Source organism: Stenella coeruleoalba (assembly GCF_951394435.1).
Source record: "Stenella coeruleoalba genome assembly, chromosome: 8".
NCBI lineage: Eukaryota > Metazoa > Chordata > Mammalia > Artiodactyla > Delphinidae > Stenella > Stenella coeruleoalba.
In genome coordinates, this window is record NC_137154.1 from 56,127,102 (window position 1) to 56,152,642 (window position 25,541).

Consider the following 25,541-nt stretch of genomic DNA (forward strand, 5'->3'; position numbering starts at 1 on the left):
CCTGGGGACGCCCTGGTGACAGATGAAAGTGCATCTCAGAGCACTGGATTGTGTTTCCAGGGCACAGGTGTGGGGAGATTACCTTTCTGACAAGCCAAGCACTTACCCCAATCTCTACAGCTGCTTTCTCTTCTTTCTCCGGTCCCAGCACCAGAAATAGCACCCTCAAGCCACGGTCTGTTAAAGCCACAAGCTGTCTTCACCTGAGCCCCTCTGCCGAAGAGTTACCAAAAGATCCCGACAAATTGCCTCACTTTGTCAAGTGAAAGAGTGAACACACACGCTGCACTGGGAGTGCCTGGGCAGGCGTGTCCCCTCCAGCCAGGGGAGCCATGACGCTCTTGCCGGGAGCTCTTGGTGTGGTGGCTGCAAAGACGTGAGCTCTGGCCCCAGACCCCTGTGGGCTTGCCACCTGCTCACTGCCTGACCGGAGGCAAACTGCTTGATCCCTCTGAGCCTCAGTTGCCTCACCTGTGAAGAGGGCATAACGCTGGCCTCCCAGACTCGCTGTGATGAGTAAACGAGACCAGACACGTGAAAGCACTTAGCACCACGTGTGCCTGGCAAAGGAGCTCCTGCAGAAAAATGCAGAGCTGTGAGAGGGGCCAGGTGTGCTTGAGGAACAGGAAAGTGGCACGCTGCAGAGCTGGCAGATGGGCCGACCTGCCAAGGCCTAGGGACCTGCCTAAGACACTTGAGCCGGCTGCCAGCAGTGGAGGGTGAGGGTAGGCTGTTCTGTTCAGGGCTTGGCAACACCCACTGGGATGTGACTTGAAGGCAGCCTGGCCTTAGGGCTGGGAGGCAGGAAGGTGAGCCCTGGCAGGGCGCCCGCTGGGACCCCATTTGAAGCAGCTGCTGGGGCAGGGCGGCCGGAGGAAAACAAACCACTTGGCTCTTGGTGGCCACCCCAGAGTGCCGTACCCTCCAGAGCAGGCTCTCTCCGCAGCCCGAGGCTGCCCTGACTCCTTCTCACCTCACAAAGCTGTCCCTGAAGCCGGTGGGGAGTCGACTCCGACAGAACACAGACTACATTCTTGGCCTGTCTTGAACCAGATCTCTTGCTGTTAAGATTCAGCATTTCCTGAGCATCTACTACATGCCTGCGCCGTGCTGATGCTTCCGTACACGTGATCTCAGAGGGTCCCCAGGACGATCCCGTGAAGTCGTTATTCCCATTCCTGAGCAGTGGTGAGACTTGGGGTGACGAGGTCTTTTAAACATGGACAGGTGTGGCGTTAGCCCTGGGGCGAGGCGACGGAGAGCCAGGCCTCACCGGCTGGCACTGCTCTAGCGCCAAGGCTGATCCGTCTCCCCTTTCTCAAATCCCTTATTTGCTCACGAGGGCGAACTCTGTGGGCCGTACTCAGGGGAGCTGATCCTCTGGGATCCCGCGGGTGAAAGGAAGAACCGACTCATTCTTGTGTCTCCCATGCACCAGGATGCCTGCTCATCTCTCCACAAATACTACCTAACTCAGTCCTGCCAACTGCACCCCTACTCCCCGAGGTAAGAACTATTATCCCTATTTTACGAAAGACAAAAATAAGGCTCAGAGAGGGAGACAGATCGTCCAGTGCTATGCGGCTAGACGTTGGAGAAGCTGTAATGTGAGGCCAGTGCAGGCTGGCTCCAACATCTGTGCCCTTCCTCAAAAGCCTGTGTCTTTCCAAGAGAATCCCTGTAAGGCTGAAAGTACACGGGGCCTTCAAGGTGCACCGGGAGTTCTGAGCAGACTTTTAAACCTGATGAAACTCTCCCCTCAAGAGTTGGCACAAGAGCCTGTGAGGGTCTCAAGGAGAGACTATTTCTTCCCACCCCAGAAACCTGCATCTGCTGCTAGCCCCCCAAAGGGGACCTTAGCTAAAGATCCTAAATGAGTGTGTACCTTTCAGACAACAAACACTCAGCTGTTCCCAGTCCCCAGGCGGCAGCTCCCAAGCTGGGGCGGGAGGCCCCAAGGAAAGGGGTGACTTCACACCTCAATTTTTAGGCAATTTTTTCGTCCTGGAAAAGGCATGTTCTAAAGCTTCCAATCCAAGAAGGACCTTGACTCTTGAAAGAGGGAGACAGAAAAGGAAAGGAACCCTAATGAGGGGGTGAGGGGTTGGGAGTGGTGTGAGCAACAGACTCTTATCCCAAGGGATGCAGAGATTGGAACCATTCAACCCAACCTGCAAAGAAGCAGGAAACAAGTCCAGCCCCTTTCTACCCTCACCTGCCCTTTTTACATACGACTTCCTCTGCTTCAGCAGGAGAAATACACATTCAGCAAATACACATCATTTAAATGCCTGTCATAAATTCTCACCTGTCCAGAGGGATGGTGATCTTCAAGGCATATTTGAAAACCATTTTTTTTTCCTAGTAGAGAAAGATATCTAGATCTTTAGTGATATTGTAGATGACGACCTGTTTGGAGGTCTTGACAATCCAGGTGTGCTACTTCAATGTGCAAAAATGCACAGTCAAGGATCCAGATGCTAAAACCAGAATAAATTAAGGGCAGCGGATGGGAAGTAAATACTAGCTTTCTTTATCTCTTATTCTATATTTACAATGTTCCCGTTTACTCAATATTCTATTTACCAAGTATTTTAGTAATAACGTCCTCTGTTTTCATGTAGCCTTTTGGGAAAATGCCGAGTGATCCTCCTGGCTTGAGAGAACGCTCCTGGGGCCGCCTTCCTTAGACCTCCCTTTGTGCAGCACTTCCGCTTCCATGTGCCTTATATCCTAGGAGCCACATGACAGGCTGCAGAGGCCGGCAGAACAGAGTCGTTGTTGTTGTTGTTTTAATTCCTTTAGAGATAAGGAAAGTAAGGGCCAAGGAGGTACAGTAACTTTCCAGTGTCACATGGCCAATGAGGGGCAGGGCTGGGATTGGAAGTAAAACCCTGCCTAGGATGAACTGGCTGACACTGTAGTGATGCAAATCACAATGCTGAAGCAGTATGGGGCTTTCCATCCTGATTCAGGCAGAAATAAAAAGCAAGGAACCTGATTCTGGCCCACACTCACCTGCCCATCTCTAGCTGTGCTGGCCAAAAGAAACAGGCCAAGGAAGGTTATCTCCCTTGCCTGATTCGTGTCTAGGTACCCAGGCTCTGAACAGACCAGCTTGCCCTATCAGAAGGGGCTCTGAAATAATGTATTAAAGCTCCTTCTCATCCTCAGTGTTCTCTCGGCCCCATCGGCCCCATCAAACCACCAGTAGCTTGAAGGGATAAGCTAAGAGACTGCTTCCAAAGGGCAGAAATCACAGTGCATTTTCATCACCCGTTGGAAGGGCTGCAGGGTGGGGCTTTTGATGTCAGTTGGCTGCCCTTGATCTGTCATTCCTGGTACAAAAGAACAACTCTTGAGAGGCAGGTTTGGGTATCAGGGGCCTTCCCGCTCTTCTCAGATTCAGTACTAATTGCAGCTCTGTTCACTGAATGCTCATTATTTGCTAGATGCTGGGCTAAGAGCTCTCCATAAAGTTCGTTGATGCCTCGCTCACCCAGCTAGGTTGGTATTATTATACCTTATTTGGTATTATTATACCTTATTACACAGATGAAGTGACCAAGGCTCAGAATGGATTACGAATCTGCCTGGTCACTCGGTCACTGGGATTTGACCCCAGGTCTATCTGACCTCAAAGCCTATCCACCCTTTCACGAAAAAACTCTTAATAAGAGGATAAAATCAAATTATTTTCCTGTGACTTTCCATGCGATTTCTCTTCCATTAAGAACTGTACTTTGGCTACCTTTTGGATAAAAACAAGAGTAATTTTGGATACACTTTTCTTCATGATCAAAATAAGACAACTATTTGCTATAGATCTCTACGTATTTGAAATACTCTGATGTAACCAATAAGACCGTATTTATAGAAGCACCTACTGTGTGTACAGGCTCCATGCACTCAGTGACCACACACCTATATGGGCTGGGCAGCCCTGTAATAAATGTTGTCTATAAATAACCAAGAGGCTGAAGCTCAGAGAGGGGAACCCACTTGCCCAAGGCCACACAGCTTCAGGGCTCAGACTCAGAAACCAGGAGGACTTTCAGGCCACAGCAGAACCCTGCCAACCACAGGATTCAGCAGCTTCTGTGTTGGATTGGATTGTGGTCTGGGTTCAAGGTGGGAAATGGGGCGGGGGTGGAGCGTTTGGGAGCCTGGCCAAGGGCTGGAAAAGCAAAAGGTTTCATTCCCAAACGCTGCCTCCCCAGAAAACTTTAAACAGAAAAGTCTGCCTTTACAACCCGGAGGAGTGTTTCATGTTTCAGCTCACGTTGAACTGTTTTATGCTTTAGCTATAAACCTCCGACAGAGAGGGTGCAGGGGCAAGGCTGGCCCAACTTCAGCTATGGCGGTGCCATTGTAAAGCTCAGGTTACGAGGATCACGTCTAGTGCCAAGGCAGTTTAACAAGTATGAAGGCACATAATTCCTTCCAGTTGTCCTGCCTCAGCACAGAAGGGCTGGTCCTGGGGCGCAGCTGCGCGCACTCCGGCCAATGTGGTTCCCATCACTGGCTCCAGCGCCTCGCGGAAGTCCCCTCCACGCCCAGGAAGGGCCTGTTTTATCACAACTGCTAAACTATCCATTTTCTGTAAAGGTTCAGAGGGTTTCTGTATTCTGAGTTCCCAAAGGGGGTAAGGAATCTTGCTACAAAGAGTGCCGACAAGTCACCCATCCCAAGAATCCTTTCCAAAAACTCAGCTGCTATCGTCTGATCTCTCCCCAACCCACGTTAAATCTCCTCCACTTTTTATTTTGATAACTTTAAACCCTACAGAAAAGTCGAAATGACACTATAAAAATACCCATATACTCTTCACCTAAATCTGCCAATTGCTAATATGTGGCCATGTGGCTTTATCTCTCACTATATATATATAAAACATTTTTTCTGATCATTTGAAAGTTGCAGACATCAAGACACTTTCCATCAGCATGCGTCTCCTAGGAATAAGGATATTCTCCCATAGAACCACAATATCATAATCACAGCTGAGAAAAATGAACAATTATATACCATAATATCACCTAGCACACATACATGCCATATTTTAAAAATTCCCTAATTCTTCCCCCAATGCCTTCTTTAAAGCCTTAAAAAGAACTTAGGATCCAATCACGATTCAAGTGTTGCATTTGGCTGTTACCTCTTTTTAGCCTCTTTTAATCTAGCGGAGCCTCCCACCTACCCCAACTGTTCTATTTCTTTTTTTTTTCCCCAAGATATTAACCTTGTTTGAAAGTCCAGGCCAGTTGCCCCACAGACTGTCCTATAGTCTGGATGTGTTGCTTTCTCATAATTAGCCTCAGGTTAAACATTTTAGGCAAGTACATCTCATGCATGATGGAACGTACTTCTTATTACTTTATGATAATGACCATGAAGTTTGGTCACTTGTTCAGGTGACGATTCCTGATCTCCCCACTGTAAAGGAACCTTTTTCTTTTGTAACATGTAAGCAATCTGTGACACAAAGTCTAATCTGTTAGAATCAGTTAATTGAACTGTTTCTGTCCTCTCACCTCCCATCTATCCTCCTCTGGCTTTAGCCTCCACACCCTGAAAATGCCCTCACCAAGGTCACCAGGAGCCATCTAGATGCCAAAGTCAGTGGGCACGTCTCACGTTTGCATTCTTTTTTTTTTTTTAACATCTTTATTGGGGTATAATTGCTTTACAATTGTGTGTTAGTTTCTGCTTTATAACAAAGCGAATCAGTTATACATATACATATGTTCCCATATCTCTTCCCTCTTGCGTCTCCCTCCCTCCCACCCTCCCTATCCCACCCCTCCAGGCGGTCACAAAGCACTGAGCTGATATCCCTGTGCTATGCGGCTGCTTCCCACTAGCTATCTACCTTACGTTTGGTAGTGTATATTCTTGAACCCTCACAGCAGGAACCGATGTTAGTGCTTGGGTTCCTCTGTGAGGGCGTGACCTTTGTCTTATGTCTTACTCCAAGGCCTACCTCAATGCTTGGCACATAGTAGGTGCTTAAGAAATTTGTGTACAAGCAGCTCATGCAGCTCAGTAACAAAAAAAACAAACAACCCAATCCAAAAATGGGCAGAAGACCTAAATAGACATTTCTCCAAAGAAGATACACAGGGTGCCAACAAACACATGAAAGGATGCTCAACATCATTAATCATTAGAGAAATGCAAATCAAAACCACAATGAGGTATCACCTCACACCAGTCAGACTGGCCATCATCAAAAAATCTAGAAACAATAAATGCTGGAGAGGGTGTGGAGAAAAGGGAACACTCTTGCACTGCTGGTGGGAATGTGAATTGGTTCAGCCACTATGGAGAACAGTATGGAGGTTCCTTAGAAAACTACAAATAGAACTACCATATGACCCAGCAATCCCACTACTGGGCGTATACCCTGAGAAAACCATAATTCAAAAAGAGTCATGTACCAAAATGTTCATTGCAGCTCTATTTACAATAGCCAGGACATGGAAGCAACCTAAGTGTCCATCATCGGATGAATGGATCAAGAAGATATGGCACATATATACAATGGAATATTACTCAGCCATAAAAAGAAATGAAATTGAGTTATTTGTAGTGAGGTGGATGGACCCAGAGTCTGTCATACAGAGTGAAGTAAGTCAGAAGGAGAAAGACAAATACCGTATGCTAACACATATATATGGAATCTAAGGGAAAAAAATGTCATGAAGAACCTAGGGGTAAGACAGGAATAAAGACACAGACCTACTAGAGAATGGACTTGAGGCTATGGGGAGGGGGAAGGGTAAGCTGTGACAAAGCGAGAGAGAGGCATCGACATATATACACTACCAAACGTAAGGTAGATAGCTAGTGGGAAGCAGCCGCACAGCACAGGGAGATCAGCTGGTGCTTTGTGACCACCTGGAGGGGTGGGATAGGGAGGGTGGGAAGGAGGGAGACGCAAGACGGAGGGGATATGGGAACATATGTATATGTATAACTGATTCGCTTTGTTATAAAGCAGAAACTAACACACCATTGTAAAGCAATTAAACTCCAATAAAGATGTAAAAAAAAATAAAAAGAAATCTGTGTAGAATGAATCAATGAGTCCATACGCTAAGAAAAAGTCAGGACTGGGATTCAGAAGGCCTGGCTTCAAATCTAGCTCTGCCACCCTTCACACAAGGAAAGGGTTGATTTAAATCAGTGGTTTTCATACTTTGAAAAAACAGGTTTCATATTAGGAGTGTTCTTTAAAGAGGATCTTACTCAGAAGCAAATGCAGGCATCTGACAAAAGGAAGCTGCTTCGGTTGAAGCAGGTGGTGAAGGCTGCCTGAGGGACCTCACTGGAGTGGGGGGTTGGGGGAGGGTCAGAGAGGGTCAAGAAGGAGGGAAAGGGGTAGATTCTCGGAGGTCCTGACTGCCAGCCTAAGACGCCTGAGCTGTAATCCGTAGCGTTAGGTTTCAGTGGTGAAAGGGGCTGCTGGGAGAATCGGTCCGGTCACTGGGCCTGATGCACCTGGGGGCACAGAGCTAGGAAAGCACAGGCCGAGCGGGAAGTCAGAAATGATCCTTTGTCCCCTCCCCATCTCAGCTTCCTCCTCTGGAGTCCTTTGTCCCTAGAATGCTCTTTGAGTCTTTCACCCCCATTATTCTGCATGCTCCTCCTTGCTAGGTGAGGGCGGTGCATCACAAGATGAAGAGCAGGGTTAGCAGACAGCAGAGGGGGCAGAGGCCTCCTGAGCTCTGAGGGACTCGGGCCATTTGCTGAGTGGTTCTGTGACCTGAGAAGCTTGTCCATTGTCCAGGCTTTAAAGAGACACTGCCCCTTACCATTAACCCAACTTGGGACAAAGGCCATCACCAGCTCAGACAAATAAGCTGCTTAGCCAGACCTCATGCATCATCTTGTCACCCACGCAGGGGCCCAAACAGGGGTATCTTGAAAGAGTTAAGAGCCAGAGTGCAACCCAGCGGTTTCCATTCTGGGGGGCTCTCCTCCTCAGCACGGGGGCGAGGTGAGGGCGAAAGAAATCTCTCATCTGTTGGGGAGGCTCCCTGAGACCTTCGGCTTCCAGAGGGTTGTCAAGAAAGGGGGGTGACGGCTGTCAGATGAGGGAGGGCAGCCCAGTGGGAAGAAAAGAGGCTGGGTGGAGCGCGGCACACCTGGGATGTGTGGCCTTGGGCAGGTTCCTGTACCTTTCTGAGGCTGTGTGCCGTAAAATAACAACCAGAACAACAATGATAACAGTAATAGCAGTTTCCATTTCTACTTTTTTTTTTTCCATTTAAGACTTTATAATAACCAAGTACTTTGCTAAGTACTGCACATACATTATTTCATATTGAATTCTAACAACACTATGAAATAGATACTATTATGGTCCCTATTTTACACATGAGGACAAATGGAAACTCAGAGGTTAAATCATTTACTACGGGTCTCGGCCAGCAGCGGCAGAGCCAAAATTCAAACCTGCGCTCTTTAGAGCCCACCAGCCATACGGATTCAGCGGGGGGCTGAACACCTATCTCAGCACCTGGCGCCCTGCAGGTGCACAGCGATGGGATTTCCTCTTCTGTTACACAGTCCAAAGGTGTGTCAGGCCCTTTTTGGTTCCTGAGGCTGCACCTGCCACCATCACCCCCTCTCGATGGGCTCTGAAATTAGACGTGTACAGAGCAGTACACCTGCCTTCAGTCCATGCCACTCACTCCATCCCCACCTCAAACCCCAGGAAAATCGAGTCTTCTAAGGAGACTGCTCCCTGGCGGTGGGGAGGGGGGAGGGGGGAGACGGGCCCTGCCACACTAGATCTTTCTCCATAGAGGGGAAGCCAGACTTGCCTTCCACCACTGCCCCCTGCAGAGGACCCCCGTGCTCCCCTCCCACATGTCTACACACGGAGGAAACAGATGGTGTCTGATCAGAACTCCTCAGTACAGGACCCCTGGAAAAGTCTGCTGAATGAATGAATGAATGTTTGAGGAGGAGAGACTGAGCGAGCTCTGGTGTCTCTTCCTCTTTTATAAGGACACCAGTTCCTTCAGATCAGGGCTCTACCCTTAAGAACTCATATAACCTTAATCACCTCCTTACAGGACCTTTCTCCAGTGCAGTCACATGGTGGGTTAGGGCTTCAACCTATGAATTTGGGGTGCGGGACACAATCCAGTCCATAGCAGCCTTACAGATCCATAAAACTAAAGCTCACTTCTGGGCAGAGCTCCTTGGGCGTTACCCTCTTTCTCCCGGAGGATCCCCTGAGCCTCCCAGTTTGCACTAAGCCTCTGTAGCCCACACACCCTGGCGCACTCCCCTACCTTGCTCCCCTCACTGATGCCTGCTTTAGGGCAGAGCTGCTTAGGTGGGTCTCTCCTCAACAGCCAGCGGGTGAGCGGATGCTTTCTATTCTCCATGGGATCTGGCACACAGTAAGTCTTTAATAATACTTTGCTGAATTGAATTGGTTCTGAAGGGTAAACAAGCTTCATTTCTTCCCACATCATTCCAAATCAGAAAGATCTTCACCAGTTCTCCCTCTAAATTAATGAGTTGTGTGCCGAAGCCTTTGCTCCCAAGATAGTCAGCTATTCATCAGAAGCCCTGTTCTGGGTACCAGGAATGTCCTCTGTCCCCTGAAGAACCATGTTAGTTAGCTGTGGCCACAGCTCCCTAGTGGGACCATGGAAGTAAGCAGCTTGAGAGAGTGAGAGGGCCTCTGTGAAGAAGGGCCTTGGCCACCAAGCTGAGGAGATAGGTCCTGAACTACCAGTGGTGGGAAACAAATAGAGGGTCCCTGCAAGGGCTCTATGGTAGGGGTCTGGGCTTTGAAAAGATCACCATGGGACAGTGTGAAGATGGATTAAAGGAAGAGATGGGAGGGAGGGAGGCCAGTGAGGATGCTACGGCAGTGGTCCAGGGGAGAGAAGACATAGTGGTAAACATTTTGGCTAAGGGGAGCAGAATTTTGCAAAACTAGCAAATTAAGTATTACCTCAGCTTCCATTTTTGCTTAGTCACAGATGATAGCAGGTAAGTGATCACAACTTCAATTTTGATCAGATAATCTCCTCACTGACTAAAAACTCCATTCTTTGCCCAAGATTAGAAGGGGAGACCAGTCAACACTCAGCACCCCCTGTAATCTCAGTGTCTTAGATGTTATCCCATCTCACTGTTGAAACAACTCCCCAACTGCTACTTGTATGCCCACTTTACAGATGGGCAACTGGGTGAGAGAGGTGAGGTCACGCAGCTAACGGGGAGGGGAACTTGGTTCATAACAAGTGTATATTCCCCCGGAGCCTCTGCTGTGGCAGCTAAAAAGAGGTTTCTGGAGGTACAGGGATATGTATTATTGTTAGCCCGTGCAGCAGCTTCCCAGAGAGGGAGTGAAGCATAAATGAATTACCAATCTTTTTCCTCTCTTTTCAACTCTGCGGGGGAGAGTTGACCAGAAGGAAAAGACATCACAGTGTTTTATCTGGTACCGAATATCACACACAATCCTGGAACTAAGGGGAATGGCCAGCAGCACAGGGAGCTCTGCAAGGAAGGCGGAGGTTCTGTTTCTAAGACCCCATGCTATGTTTGTTTAGCTGCTGCCTTGGGCTCACTCTCCCACCCTAAATCTCTGGAAATCACCCAGGAGGAGGAAGGGGATTAAAGCTTAGGACTCGGGAAAGACCTATTAATTGCTACACCTCCTCCAAGCCTGGAGGGGTGGGAGTGTAGGAATCTGCCTTCCTTCCAGAGATATCTGGCCAAAACCTTTTGGGTTCTAGAAAGGGAATAAGGAAACTAACATTCATTGAGCACCTATTACGTAGCAATCACCATGCTAGAAGCCTTGCCCATAGTTTCTCACAGACACAACAATTTTGGAAGTACTATTAAAACCAACGTCCATTTTACAGAGGAAACTGAGATCCAGAGAGGTTAAGCAAGTTTCCCAAGGCCACACAGCACAGGCAAGGATCTGTAGACCTCTGTATCCTACCTTTCCTTCCCATGGCTCCAAATTGTGCTGTTTCTGTTTTCCTTCTAGCTTCGGTCCTTTTAGGTCATTTAAAGCAGAGGGAGTTTTTTTTAGTTGTTTAATCTCAGACACCTTTATAAATAATGGCAGTTTAGAAGGAGAGGGAGGAGGGGAGAAAGGAGAGGAAGGGGAGGGAGAAGAGGAAGCCACATGGTTTCCTGGGGCAAACTGGGAGCTATTAACCAGTAATGCAGGATCCAGCTGAGCTCAAAGCACCCAGCTCAGACCTGATGACAGGGGCAGAGGGCAGGAGGCTGCCAAGGGGAGGGTGGGAACAGATCGCTCAGAAAAGACCACGTTTAGGAAAGGGAAGGAGGGGAGGTTCTGGGAGCAGCAAGAGATGTTTATTCTCAAGGTGAGCAGGCCGTGGGGTGTAGCATTAAAAGCCTAGACAGAGTTCTGGAAAAAGCCACGGAGCCGTGCATCCCATGGGCATGGTTTTAGGTGGTGTACAGCGCGAGCAGACATTAAATCACACTGAATCACGTGCAGGATAGCCTCCATCCTCTTTCAACCTTTCTGGTGATGTCAAGGAGGAAATCTCAGTTTGGTACTTGTGTGTTTTTAATACCTCACACTTGCCCGTGTCCCTGTTTAACAAAGAGAAGCAAATCTCCGCATCCTAGAGCAGGCCTAATCTCACCAGAACATGATAACCAGCTTTCACTGTATTTATTTTTAGAGCTACCTTCTATTTATGGCAAGTGAATTGCCACAGTAATATACAATCTCCTTTTAAAATAACTAAATTCACTTAGGTTAAAAAAAAAAAAGTTCGGAAAAGGAGGCAGTTTAAAGGAAAGGAAAGGAAGGGGCACGGAGGTGGGCACACCGCTGTACTGCAGACTCTGACAGTGACACACAAAGGAACAAGCTTGGGAAATGTTGATCTGATCAAGTCCTCCCACTGCCCGGACTAGAGAGCCAAGGAACCAGAGGACAAGGCTCTGGAGGTCCCACTGCAGGTCAGAGGCAGAGCTGGGCTCAGAAGACAGGTCTGCTGCTCTCTGGCGTGCACTTCCTCCCAAGCAGGTCTCCAGGATGGCTCACGAGGGATGATGGGGCGGCTTCTCCAGGGGAGGGTTATAACTGGAAAACTCAGCTTATGTGGATGGCAGTGGCCCTTGCAGGTTGGATCACCAACTGTGAGCAAATCTAAAACTGGCCCAAAGAAGCTGTAGCCGAAGGGGCAGCTCTCAGCCCAGTTGCTTCCCTCTCTCCTACCCGGTCTTCTACGTTCGGCCAACCTCACAGCCCTGTGCTGTGGATCCAAGGAGACGGTGGAGGTGAATGCAAGGCTTACGGAACCATGAGGTACACTATCTCCCAAGCTCTCCTTAGCCTCCTTCCAGGTGCCTCTTCAACAGTCTGTGCCCCGAAGTGTCAGGAGATGCTTGAAGATGTGGTCTGGTGTCCACAAGGGCCCCTGGGAGCAGGCCACTAACATGTCCACAGGGACACAAACCAGGCTTAGCTTCCAGATGGAAAAAGCCCGGACACACGGCTAATGTGCCTTCCTCGAGGGGTGGTCTAGGAATTACTAGATCCAATCAAGCCAGACACCAAAAATGTTATTTTTGTACCTTTTAATGCAATGGCATTTGGGGAAATTAGTGGAAAAGGAACTGTAATCATGTCACGTGAGTGACTAATTAGAGGGCCCTGGTTTTCCCAGGACGTTCGGTTACATTAATTCAAAACGTGACCTGTTTATTTTGCAGGGTCAGGAAGAAGCCTTACCTCCTAGAAAACCAATGTGGCAATTAAATTAGAGTCATCAGAGTTTGCCTGAGGTAACATATGAAAAAGGGCTTGGTGAACTGTACAAAAACAGAAGTGACCCCTGTGTGGTTGTCCCCACTGCTCCCACTTAGCGGGGCATAATTGCCTGCCCCTGGCGGGAGGCTGCAGGTGAGGGCTTTCCCAGTGGAGGGAGGTACCTGGTAAGGTGGAAAGGGCACTGGAGTGTGGGGCCATACATCGAATCTTGACTCTGCACTTGGGCAAATCACTTCATCTCTGTGGATTTCTAGTTATATCATGCATGTGGCTCACTGTACTATTCCTAGGGAGATGGTTTTGTGTGTGTGTGTGTGTGTGTGTGTGTGTGTGTGTGTGTGTGTGTGTTGGGGGTGGGCTGGTGAAAAAGAGGAAGAGAGAAAATCAACTTTTTTTCATTTTTGATTTTAGCACCTACAGGTGCTCAGCTGTGAAGATACAGCCTTGGACGAGGCCTCCCTCAAGGAGTTTGTAGTCTAAGTTGGAAATCAGATATGGGGACATTCAGGTTCCCAGACTGTTAGGGAGGTATCTGTAAAGAAGACAGCAGGGCATCAAAGAAAGGGGAGGTCCATACAACCAAAGGGCTGTCAGGAAAGGTTCCTTAAGTTGCCGAGTTCTAGGCTTTGGAGAATTGAGCAGTCAGCCTCCCTCCTTCTGAACTCCCAGACCTGAGAGTCAGCCAGCCTGCTGGCGCTGGCCTCCTGAGCCCCCATGTCTATACCAGAGGGGCTTGGCTTTTCCAAGCAGTCATTACAGATAAACATAGAGCTTCCCAGTCAGCAACGTGCACCTGCATCATGCCTTCTAGTTACCAAGCTTTCTAGTTATCTCTATGGCTATTCTGTTACTAAACCTTTCTGAGTCATGGGACATCCTCCAACCCTGCCCATTTAAGAAAAGGCACGATTCAGGATCACCATCCATTAGCCACCATTCCAAAAATCTCAAAACTCTAAGACTGAAAAGTTTTTTTCTTTCTTAATTAAGACTGAAAGTTTTTTTTTAAAGTCATTATTGAATGTTACAATATTGCTTCTGTTTTATGTCTTGGTTTTTTGGCTGTGAGTCATGGGGGATCTTCGCTCTTCAACCAGGGATGGAACCTGCACCCCCTGCATTGGAAGGTGAAGTCTTAACCACTGGGCCACCAGGGAAGTCCTAAGACTGAAAGTTTTATCAAAACTGTTCTGAAAAAAAAAAAAAAAAAAAAAAAAAAACTGTTCTGGTTGCAAAACCTGACCTGAACAGACATGTATCTCAGAGTCTTTTTTTTTTTTTTTAAATCTCACCAGTGTAACTGTTCATATGTTTGACTGCAGAAATATCAATGTATTTGATTACCCTGGGCCATCCCAGCACTCCGGGAATGCTAGGAAAGACACAGTATGTGTACTGTGTTTTATTCCTTAAATCTAAAAATTTCTGAATTCTAAAATGCATCTGACTCCAAGGGCTTCATTTAAGGGGTTCTTGACCCTATAGATTAAATACCTATTTTATAGGCTCTTTCTGCTTAGAGTTTCCTTCACCCCTCATCTGTTAGGAAAACATCTGCAAACATTTCAAATGTCATTGTGAATGAAGGCAGGAAAGAAGGAAGAAATCAATTTGTCTTGCTCCTAGGAGTTTAGGTACTTAACTTCTCGACATAGCTGGTATAGGGATTTATTTACCAACAAGGGTCTTTGGATGCAAGAGAGTTGCGAAGAGCAGTGAACAAAAATGCCCGAAAACTTCACATGCCCCTATGTCCTTGTCCCTTGGGACTTGGGCAACATACAGACCCAAGCACTGTGGTTGGCATGGAACAACTAACACAGGTTCCATGAAATTCACAGAGAAAGGAGACAAAAGCCTCACTGGATACTTCTCGATAGTGGGAAACAGGCACAATTCTGCCTTCTGATTTCACAAACTGACTTCAAAGGACCCTGGCAGACTCCCTCGGGAATCTGGATAGGTTCCAAATTAAGTTGAATTTTTTGTTTTGTTTTGTTTTAAGAAAACACTTTTGGAAGGAGCTTGCATACATAGATAGCAGTGTTTCCCATTTAGAAAGAAAAATAAACACTCCTCCACTGGATTGGAAGTCAAAACAAAATAATCCCAGCTGCTTAAGACCTGAGAAAGTCACCGAGACTGCCCAACAGCAGGGATGTTGACCAGTGTCACCAGCCTGAGAGATCTGCAAGGTGAGGCAGAAGGGCCCGGAATAGGGGAAAAGGGAGAAAAAGCCACGGACGGCCTAGCATCCAGGGCTTGGCTCTCATGAAGCAGCACCACAATTTAGTGTCTAAGTCATTGGCCTGACTCATATTTGAAAACTCCCACATGCTCACCAAAACACAACTGAGAGATTTCACTCAATGGCTTCAAACAGACTTGGGATTCAAATCTGGTTCTATGACTTAGAAGCTGTGTGATTTCCGGGAAGTCACTTAATCTCTCTGGCCTGCTATTGCCTCAATGAGACTAAAAATGGCTATGACACAGGACAGACATGAAGATTCAATGAGATTCCGAGATCTCATGATTTGATGAGATTAAACACCTCTCACATAATAGGGGCTTCATCAGGGTTTGTGAGGTGAGTACTAGGAATCCAACAACTAGTAATTTTTTAAAAAAAATCAGCTTTTCTTTGGTGGACTTCCCCTTATCTTCTCCAGCTTCCTACTAAGAAGACAGAAATAACAGGATCTGGAATTGAAAACAAAACAAAAAATTTGGGTGGGGCTCTAGAATCAGGTAGGCTTGAGTGTGAGTCTCTGCCTGGGCCTCGGTTTCCTGAACAGAGACAAACAGAAGCTCAAAAAAAGAAAACGCACGCAAAGAAAAGACTTCTACACGGAAGGTGCTCCTTACATGTAAATTCTCCCACGTGCTCCTACCTCACCTCGGCTTTTAGAAACGGACAGCTTTCTCTGAGCTATTTATTCCCCGACCCTCTTAAATATTAACCACCAAGGTTTTAAAGCCCTTTTACTTAAGGCTTTAGAATGACAATAATTCACGGCACATTTAATATTTATTCTGAAAAGTTTCTGTGGTGGTAGGGACCAAGATCTACTTAATCCGAACCACTTCCTTAGCTTCTCGGCTATGACAAGTTGCTATTTTAGTGAAATCTTTCTTTATATCTATCAGTGATTTCTAGATGGTTATCCTTGGGGTGGATTAGGATTTTGAAGACAGAAAGAGCTGCTTCCCCTGTTTTCTTTTCTGTGATGCCCCACGCGGCCTCCGTGCTCTTTACATGGGATTTTCGCAGGGCGGTTCTGGGCACCACGGGCCGGGGATCGCAGCCCCGGCAGGAGCAGACACAGCTGGAGGCAGAGGGCCTCTGGGAGCCACTGGAGCGTGCAGCCCAGCTCCCGGAAGGCTGCTTCCCAAAGGGTCAGCCCTCAGAGGAGGGTGCTGAGTCAGCTCCCGCCAAAGGAAACTTTATTTTCACCCTTTAGGCGCCCGTTGGGCTGCCTTTGTCATTTAAAATACCTTCTGAAAGAAGTCTCTGGGGAAGCAGGCCTCCAAAGGAGCCAGAGCAATTAACCCATTTAGGGTGGTCTTTAAAGTCTGCAAGTGGTGGAAGGGAATGGCGGGGTGGAGACAGGGAAGGGAGACAGGGACCTGGCGTCCTTTACCCTGTTGAACTCCACAGCGTTCCCGACCTCGGGAGGTCTTTCCCATTTCACCTGCAGAGCAGATGAGGCTCTGAGAGGTTAGGTCCTGTGTCCAGGCTCGCATCTCTTGAGACCCAATTTCAGAAGAGTTGACTGTGGCTCTGCTCTCGTGGCTGCACTGTGGTCCGTACACAGTTTCTACTGCTTGCTCACCCCTTCATTCCCACTCGTTAATTATCACTACATAAAAGGCATCTGCAAGGCCACGCACCAAACTGTTAGAAGTGGCTATCTCTGGGAGGAGGAATTACAAGAGAACTTCACTTGTTGCCTTTCTGCATTATTTGAATGTTAGCAAGCATTGTTACTTTTATAATTGACAGAAACAATAGAGATAATCCCATTAAAATAATTTCAGATTTTTCCATGAAAAAAAATCACACGAAACTTAACAAGCATTTATGGGGCACACTATGTAGCAGGGCCCACTCATCCTCACTTGCTAGGGCTGGGTCCATGCCAATACCAACAGGCACTTTGGCTCATAGAAGACCACTCAGTTTGGGGTTTCCAGGGACAGGAAGGTGGCAGGCAGAGTCTAACTGTGGGGTGACACTCACTGGCTCTCTCGTGACCCACCAAACCCAGAGCAGCAGATCACTAAGGACCCAGACTCTCCCTTCAGGCGTGGGACACATTTATTACCAACCTTTGGAGTGACACACTCAGAGCAAGGCTCCAGGGAAGGACTCTGAAGTGCCTCTAGGTCCCCTGGGGAGCAGGGGTACAGAGGAGTGTAGCTGAGCAGACAGCTATAGGCCAAAGTCCCCCCATCTTCCCTGCACATCAATAGTGCAGTAATGCCATCAATTGGCTGCAGAACTTGCAACAACGTGATTGCTCTTATTCAGTTAATTAGCGAAGGGAGAGATTAAGGACTTTCATCTCCTGCCTTCTCTTTTACCTACAAGGCTTATTTACTTAGCAATGAACAAAGAATATCACTATATATATATATATTTTTTCCAAGTAAATCTTAAGAAGGTTACTGGCTGACACACCTGTCAGCATCACACAACACTAGGAAAATCAGAGTACCTTAGAAATTGCTCCATCATTGGCAAGATGGGGAAACAGAGGCCTGAAGAGGGACAGTGATTGGCCAAGGACAAATAGCCAGTGAGCTACAGAGCTGGGCCTGGAACCCATTGCAGGTTCCTATTTCTCTGCATACTTTAAAACATGGGCAGCTAAAAGCTCTAGAGGAGCAATGACACTGACCCACCAAAAGGACAATGCCACGCTCAGGAGCACAGAGGGAGAAGGCCCTGGAGGATGGTTTGCTTTCTGGTCACAGATAATGCAGGGCTCAAGATCCTGTCATAGAGACTTCCCTGGTGGTACAGTGGTTAAGACTCTGCGCTCCCAATGCAGGGGGCCCGGGTTCCATCCCTGGTCAGGGAACTAGATCCCACATGTATGCCGCAACTAAGAGTTCGCATGCCACAACTAAGGAGCCGGCAAGCTGCAACTAAGGAACCCGCCTGCTGCAAATAAGGAGCCTGCCTGCCGCAACTAAGGAGCCTGCCTGCCGCAACTAAGACCTGGCACAACCAAATAAATAAATAAATAAAATAAGTAAATATTAAAAAAGAAAAGATCCTGTCAGAAGAGAGACACAGATGTAGAGAACAAAAGTATGGATACCAAGGGGGAAAGGCGGGGGAGGCGGTGGGAGGAATTAGGAGATTGGGATTGACACATATACACTATTGATACTATGTATAAAATAGGTAACTAATAAGAACATACTGTATAGTACAGGGAACTCTACTCAATGCTCTGTGGTGATCTAAATGGGAGGGAAATCCAAAAAAAGAGGGGATATACGTATATGTATAACTGATTCATTTTGCTGTACATCAGAAACTAACACAACATTGTAAAGCAACTATACTCCAATACAAATTAATTAAAAAAAAATAGGGACTTCCCTGGCGGCGCAGTGGTTGAGAATCCGCCTGCCAATGCAGGGGACACGGGTTCGATCCCTGGTCCAGGAAGATCCCACATGCCGTGGAGCAACTAAGCCCATGCACCACAACTACTAAGCCTGTGCTCTAGAGCCCATGAGCCACAACTACTGAGCCCATGTGCCACACCTACTGAAGCCTGCATGCCTAGAGCCTGTGTTCCGCAAGGAGAGAAACCACGGCAATGAGAAGCCCGCGCACCACAACAGAGTAGCCCCCGCTTCCTGCAACCAGAGAAAGCCCGCGTGCAGCAACGAAGACTCAACACAGCCAAAAATAAATAAATAAATAAATAAAATGAAAAAGAAGAGAACCATCAAGGCCAAAGACCTCCTCCCTGAGTTTCAAAGAGGACAGAGGCTGGGAGAGTTCCTGATTAGGGGAGGGAGCTGGGGATAAAACACCTTTCTTTGTCATGGGGGATGGGGTGATGCCTGGAGGGCCTCAGCTCAGTACCCAGAGGAGCTCAGGTCACTTACCATGTGGCCTTCTACACCCTTCCATGGTTAATGCCTATTTTCTGTCCAGGTTCCTAGGTGTAAAAGAGCTGGGGGCAGGATCCCACCAGCTCCCCACTCTGGGTCCTTTGTCCATGTTTTCTCTCTGCCCAGAATGTCCTGGGTTATTAAAGCCCTTGGTTATCTCTACCTGGCACACCCTACTAATTCTTTCAGATCCAGTGAACGCCTCCTCCAGGAAGCATTTCCTGATTTCCTCAGGCGCCTTGGAGGCTCTTCTCCTCATTCCCCTCCACACCAGTTTCCTATCTCCCTTATCACCTTTTCTCCCAAGAGAAAAGAAGTCTGACATTCTCTGAGCATTATTAAGTGTCAAGCAGGATGGTGGGAGCTTTCATATAGAGGCTCTCTATAAATTCCCTGGAGGGAGGTGGGTGGTGACTGTGACCATGACTAACCTTTACTAAACTCCTTCTCTATCCCAGGCCCTGTGATGAGCCTTCATCATGAGCTGGGTATCATACTGCCCATGTTATACTTGCTTAAGGAAACAAGCTTAGAGGCAATGTGCCCTATCCAAAGTCCCACAGCAATAAAGCTTATATTTAATGCAAAGATGTCTGACTGCAGAGCCCGTGGATCCTGCCTCCTATCTCTCTGAATCTCTGCCTCCTTCTCCAGAACTTGGCCTGAAATTTAGTGCCACACAGGCACTTATGAATAAATGTTTGCAAAATCAACAAGCAACCTACAATATTAAGTGAGGAAAGTCTCATTTCCTTTCCTCTTCTTCGATAATCAGGAAATCATGGGCCACTAGGGAGATTCCAAGTTACATCACATATATCACCCCACGCTCTTGTAGGCTTGAATCTCCTCCAGGCTTTGAATTCTTGCAAAGAAGTGGACTGGCCACTGCTAGACACAGAGACGGTAAGCACCTTGGCCCAGGTCACACAGCACCTGACCAGGGGCTAAACCCTGTGTCTGTTGGCTCCTGGTCAACCTGGAGTTTGGAGCTATTGCATCGTACTGCCCCCCGCCCCCCAACACACACACCTCTTCTCCTTAAGAGAGTCAGGGGGGCAGAGCTTAGAAGAGGCGTGTGATTATGGGCAGATCCATGCTTAAGCCCAGTGGCTCTCTCTGCAGTCAGCATTCAGCTCTGCAGCTGCCTGGGTCTCCAGGGGCCCCGTCTCTGGGCAGTGAGAAAGTCCAAGAACTTCCAGAGCCAGGAGCCTTTCTCTCAGCTTTCTCATGGTCAGTGGGGAAACTATCATACTGGTCTCTTAGGCAGGGTTCTGAGGAAGATCCAATAAAGCAACACGTGACAGTGGCTGGCACAGTCCCTGGCACATAGTAAGTAGTCAGTCGGTGCTATGTTCATTGTAACCATCCTTTTCTTTTCTTTTCTGGTGTCTATCTTTGTCTCAGTACCTTTGTCTTACTCAGGCTCCACCTGATCTTTCTGTCTCCTTGTGTCTGTCTGTGCATCTCTACCCCTGCAGCTATGTCTGCCAGACGTCTGTCATGGGGGTGGGAACAGGAGCCCTCCACCCCCCGCACACCTCAGCAGCGCAACCAGGCAGTAGCGGGGCTGCCCGAGCCCACCGAGCCCCCCAGGTCCCCGAGAACCCTGAGCCCCCCCGTGCGCCAGGCCCTTCCGCCCCTGCAAGCAGCCCAAGCGGACCGATTTATCAGCATCGCCAACGAAAGGAAAAACCAAACCCACAGAAGTTAGAAAGAGAGAGGGACTTACCGTTTGCCGCGACCCCCAGGCTGGCGGAGCCACTTTTAACTAAGAATGAATTAGGGACAAACTCTTCCTCAGAGTCTGAGTCCGGGGTTGGCTGGGCCACACCGTTGCCTAGCAACCGCCTCTGGCTCTCATTGGCCGGAGGGGAAGGGGGCGGGGAGGGGGACTGCTCAATAGGGGTTGATGAAGCGGATGAACAATGCAAGGGAGCACCTGCGAACCACAAACACAAACACAGACAGAAAAAAAAATAATGAAAATTGGTTTTGAGGCACACGTGGAGGGGGAGGGAGCAAAATAAAACACGCATCAACAGGGGGAGGGGGTTCCCAACACAGGGCGATCTACTGCACACGTGGCCCGGGGGCGGGCCTGATGCCTCCTTAAAGTTGGTGCAAACTCCTTCTGAAGAGCTGGCCTCCTGCAGAAGTCTGCATGCTTGCAAAGAAGGCGTCCCTCGAAAACACTTGGGAAGCCCTTCCTGCTTTGCCTGTTCTCTGAGAGAGGTCTGAAAATCTGGGGTCTAGTCCTGGTGGGGCCGTGTCATCTATCAAACAGCTGCCCGCCTCTGAGCTTCAGTGGCCTTGCTGGTAAAATGAGCAGCCGCACTGGGTGATCGCTGAGCCCCTGCAAGCTGGCCATTCTGTGATGTCACCTAACTGAAATAATGTTCTTATTGGTGAGGAACAGGCTCTGGGCCTCATAAAAGGTAGAGGGAGCTGGAGAGAATGATCCAGAGCCCCCGCCACCGCTGGCATTCCAGGATTTCAACACACTCATCTTTTACTTTTCTAAGAATCTGACATTTTAAGATTTTTTAAGTCCTGACATTCTCTGCAAACTTCTTAAGAGAGCAAGAAATCTAGCAGTCTTTTTCACTTCTGTATCCCCAGAATCTAGCATAGTACCTGGCACACAGTAGGCACTATATAAATATTTGCTGAAGAGATGAATTCTAGGTGCCTAACAGACTGGGATTCTTAGTAGTCTCAGCAGACTAGGATTCTTAAGTTCTGACAGTCTCAGATGAAAAAACCGTATACTATTTAGGACACTAACACTGTGAATTCCAAGATGCACTAAGTTAGGATGTTTGACTGCAAGTTTCTAACATGTCAGGGTTCCATGATTCTAAAAATCCCAGCTTTCTATAGTTTTGTGAGCACACTCCCAACTCTTCAAAAGGAGGAGGTGATGGCTGGTCAGGGACAAGACCTTTGGGGGCAACAATTTGCGGTCCTATCTGTGTCTGGGCTTTAGGCATGTGCAGAACATCATCTACAAGAGAGGGAACACAAGCACAGACACATAAAAGTATACAGTACAAGACAACGCATCCACTTGACAGCAAGGGCTATGTCTTTTTTCCCACCTTGACTGATAGAAGGTTTAAAACATAATCAGATCCATCCAGTTTTTCAGAGGCCAAAACTTAAGAAACATAAGGCGGCCCAGACATGTCATCATAAGATTTGGTAGAGCTCTATGCGGCAGGTGGCAAATAGAGCTGCTGATTGTTGAAAAAAAGCAAAACAAAACAAAAAAGCTTTTTGTGGTCTGTCTACCAAGAGAAGCTCACTCAGTTCAGTCACCATATCTTGCAGGATTTTGCAGGTTCCGTGACTCTCATGTCAACCCTTGAGCCCAACCACGTGTGACAACATTTTACAGAGTTGCTGTGTGTGCCATTTGGTTGGTTCATATTAAAAATTCAGTAAGAGCAAGTGAGGCGGCAGGGATCCACGATCACGGTACTGTCTCGGGGTAGCTTTTCCATCCGCGTTTTGGTTTACCTAAAAATCTGGGCTGTGATTTACCTTAAAATCGTCCCAACCAGTGTTTCCAGTTCACCCTAGGGAGAGCCTTCCCTGACACCACTTACCACACGGCACTACAGGGATGATCATTCCTTTCTCTGAACTAACCTTTTTTTAGTTCTGTTATCATATTTGCCCTGCTGCATTTGTAGTTGTCTGTCGTTCTCTCCTGTATAAAAGCATAGGGCACATTCTTGGGACACAGTACATTCTTGGAGTGGGCTTTGGAGTTCAACAGAATTGGGGTTTGCATCACACCATAGCCTCCTACTGGCTGTATGATCTTGCGTAGATTTCTTCCAGTTCCTGATTTATCAGTTGGGAACTCCTCCCCTTTTATAAAGTTATTATAAGAACTAAAGATACTATACTACACCAGCACACAGTATGCCTGAGGAAGCAGAATCCCAGGGTCAGTGCTTACCAAATGTTTATTAAATTGAATGAAAGCACCCCACGAAGAACCCCATTTAAGATTTCCCTTCCTCTACAGTCCCAGTATTGGGAAGATTTTTGTCCGCCAGGCTGCATTTATTAAGCAATTATACATTCATTTCCTCATCTTTTATTAACCAAAGACACCTTCTAATCTCCAGTCAGAGCTTCTGATGAGCTTGAAATAACCAGTACCATACGATGCTGAGCTGTTAGAATTTCACACAAAGGTTAAGAAACATGATATGTTGTTCCAGGGTACTTGTTACAGCCTCTTCCTGAGTAGATCTGTCAAGCTTTATGAAATAAATAGTTCCCGAACTAAGTAAATTGTTCCATCACAAACTTCAGAGACCCTGGGCTAAGAACAGCACAGTCCCTCCCACTCCTCACGCCTGTTTCCTCTCCCTTCCATCCATTCTCCAGGCCTCACCCTGGGCCTTTGGGGTTGTTCTGAATATTCATAACTTAACATTCAAAGGACCTAACAAGGTGCCAGACCCTTGGTAGGCGCACCATGACCCACAAGGTTTCTGTGATGTACAGAAACTACTGGACACATGTTAATTTCCTTCCTCTTATTCATCAGCATCTTTTAATTTAAGTGGTCCCCAGGTGGGGGCACAAAACCATCTCCTGGGTGCAAGAAAATTCTAGAAGTATTTATCTTTTATGTCACCCTTTTCTAATATCTATTTTGTATATGTTTTATAATATATGTAATGCATTTGTCTCAAAATACATGTAATAAAATGCACTGCTGTATCAATTCGGCATCTACAGAAGCAGGGCAGGTTGTATTAAAAGAATGGGCTCTGGAACCAGACCCTACATTTGAATTCTAGTTGCACTACTTGCTAGTTCCATAGTAGTGACCTTGGGCAAGTTAATTCATCCTTTGTGACTCAATTTCCTCATCTATGTAATGGAGATCAAAAAATAAAAAAGAATACCTACGTTACAGAGTTGCTCTGATGACTAAAGGAGTTAAAACAAGCAACGTCTTGAGAACAGTGTGGCAGCCAGTAAACACCTAATGAACTTTAGATATTAGTATGCATAAATATGTATATATAAAGTGAGGGGCCCTACGTTTCTTTACCTTTTCTTTTAAGAGCAGCGTGCGACCGTAGAAGTATGGTGAACACTGTTTCATTCCAGAAACATTTCCTAAACACCCACCGAGCAGGCTAGAAGGTGAGGGATATATAAACTGTGAGAGGCGCAGCCCCCAAGGAGCTGGTGGAAGGGGAGGGAGAGTGTCACATGCAGCTGTAAGCAAGGCAGAGGGGGGACCTGTCAGAACGGGATGGAGGTGGGGACCTCACTTCAATTGGAGGAACCAAGGAAGGCTTTCTGGAGCCATAGAGGATTCCACTGGGAAGAGGTAAAGAGATGGGGTCTGGAGCATCCACGGCAGAGAGAGGAATACTCCGCCTCAGGCCCTCATCCTTCACCTGGTCTCAAGCAACCTGCCCACTATCACTTTACCTCTCAAGTCTCATGTGTTACCGTTATTAACTTCTCACCAAGGGTGCTGAAGCTTGCTGGCCTGCCCTCATTTTCACGCACTCACTGCTCCCTCTTCAGCTCAGGTTCACCGACTTGCACAACTTCAGGGCACCACGGGCATTGAATCTATCTGAATGGCGCCCCCTGGAGCACAACTACGAAGTTTTGCCTCTGAGCTTTTGCACACGCTGTCCCTTTTGAGTGTTTCCTTTCCTGTTCCCCCCGCTTCTCATCACTACCACCCTGTGTGTCTCACTCGCCCCCACTCAGCCTCTGAGCTTAACCTCACGGTCATCCCCTCCAGGGAGTCTTCCATGATGCCTCAAGCCTGAGGTTGGGTTTGGCGCCCCTCTGGGGGCTCCCGCAGCTCCCTGTACTTTCCCTGTTGCAACACTTCCCACACTGCAGTGTATACTTGTCTGTGGCCACCCACTAGCCTGATTGGCTTGTCCATTACCACATTCTCCAGTGCCCAGCACAGTGTCTGGTACATAGAAAGCACTATAAATATTTGTTAAATGAAGAAAGGATGGAAGGAAGGTAGGAGGGAAGAGGAGGGCCTTGATTATAGCACAAAAGGTCTATGTAAAGAGAGAAGTGGGAAATGAGTCTCTGAGTAGCAGGTTTAGGCCTTGAACACAAGGAAAAGGGAATCAGACCATAACTGGGGAGTTACGCAAGTTTTTAAAGCAGGAATGTGACAAGACCAGAGCTGTACTTTAGAAGGATCTGCTCTTGAAACTTAAGGCATCTGCTCAGCCACCCAGATCTCCTTTCTAATTGGCTCAGCTCAGCCAGGATGTTCAAAGTCCACATGATCTGGGCTTGCTTTTCAGGTGGGGCCCAGTTGCAGGTTCCTGTAGGCAAAAAAGGACGCCCCATGCCATGGGATTAGGAAATTGGGGTTTGGGGTTGCCTTTCTATGTATCCTGTTCATCACCTGAAGGGAACCTGGTATTGTAGAATTTTCCACTGTGTCAAAATGAGATGGGATGACTGGAATGTCTCACCTCAACAACCAAGGCGGCCAGTGAAGGGCAGAGGGGAGCCATGCAAGTTTCCTGAGAGGAGGTCTCTCTGAGCCTAGCTCGAGCTTATAGTG

General features: G+C 47.6%; 1 protein-coding gene across 1 annotated transcript in view; it reads right to left on the reverse strand.

The window, feature by feature from the left end:
• TENM4 (teneurin transmembrane protein 4) overlaps positions 1–25,541 on the reverse strand; it is a 2,953,681-nt gene that overhangs the window by 273,700 nt on the left and 2,654,440 nt on the right. Inside the window, exon 21 of the mRNA XM_079930721.1 lies at positions 20,679–20,888. Within this exon, the coding sequence (XP_079786847.1) occupies positions 20,679–20,888 (210 nt within the window). The remainder of the gene's footprint in view (positions 1–20,678; positions 20,889–25,541) is intronic.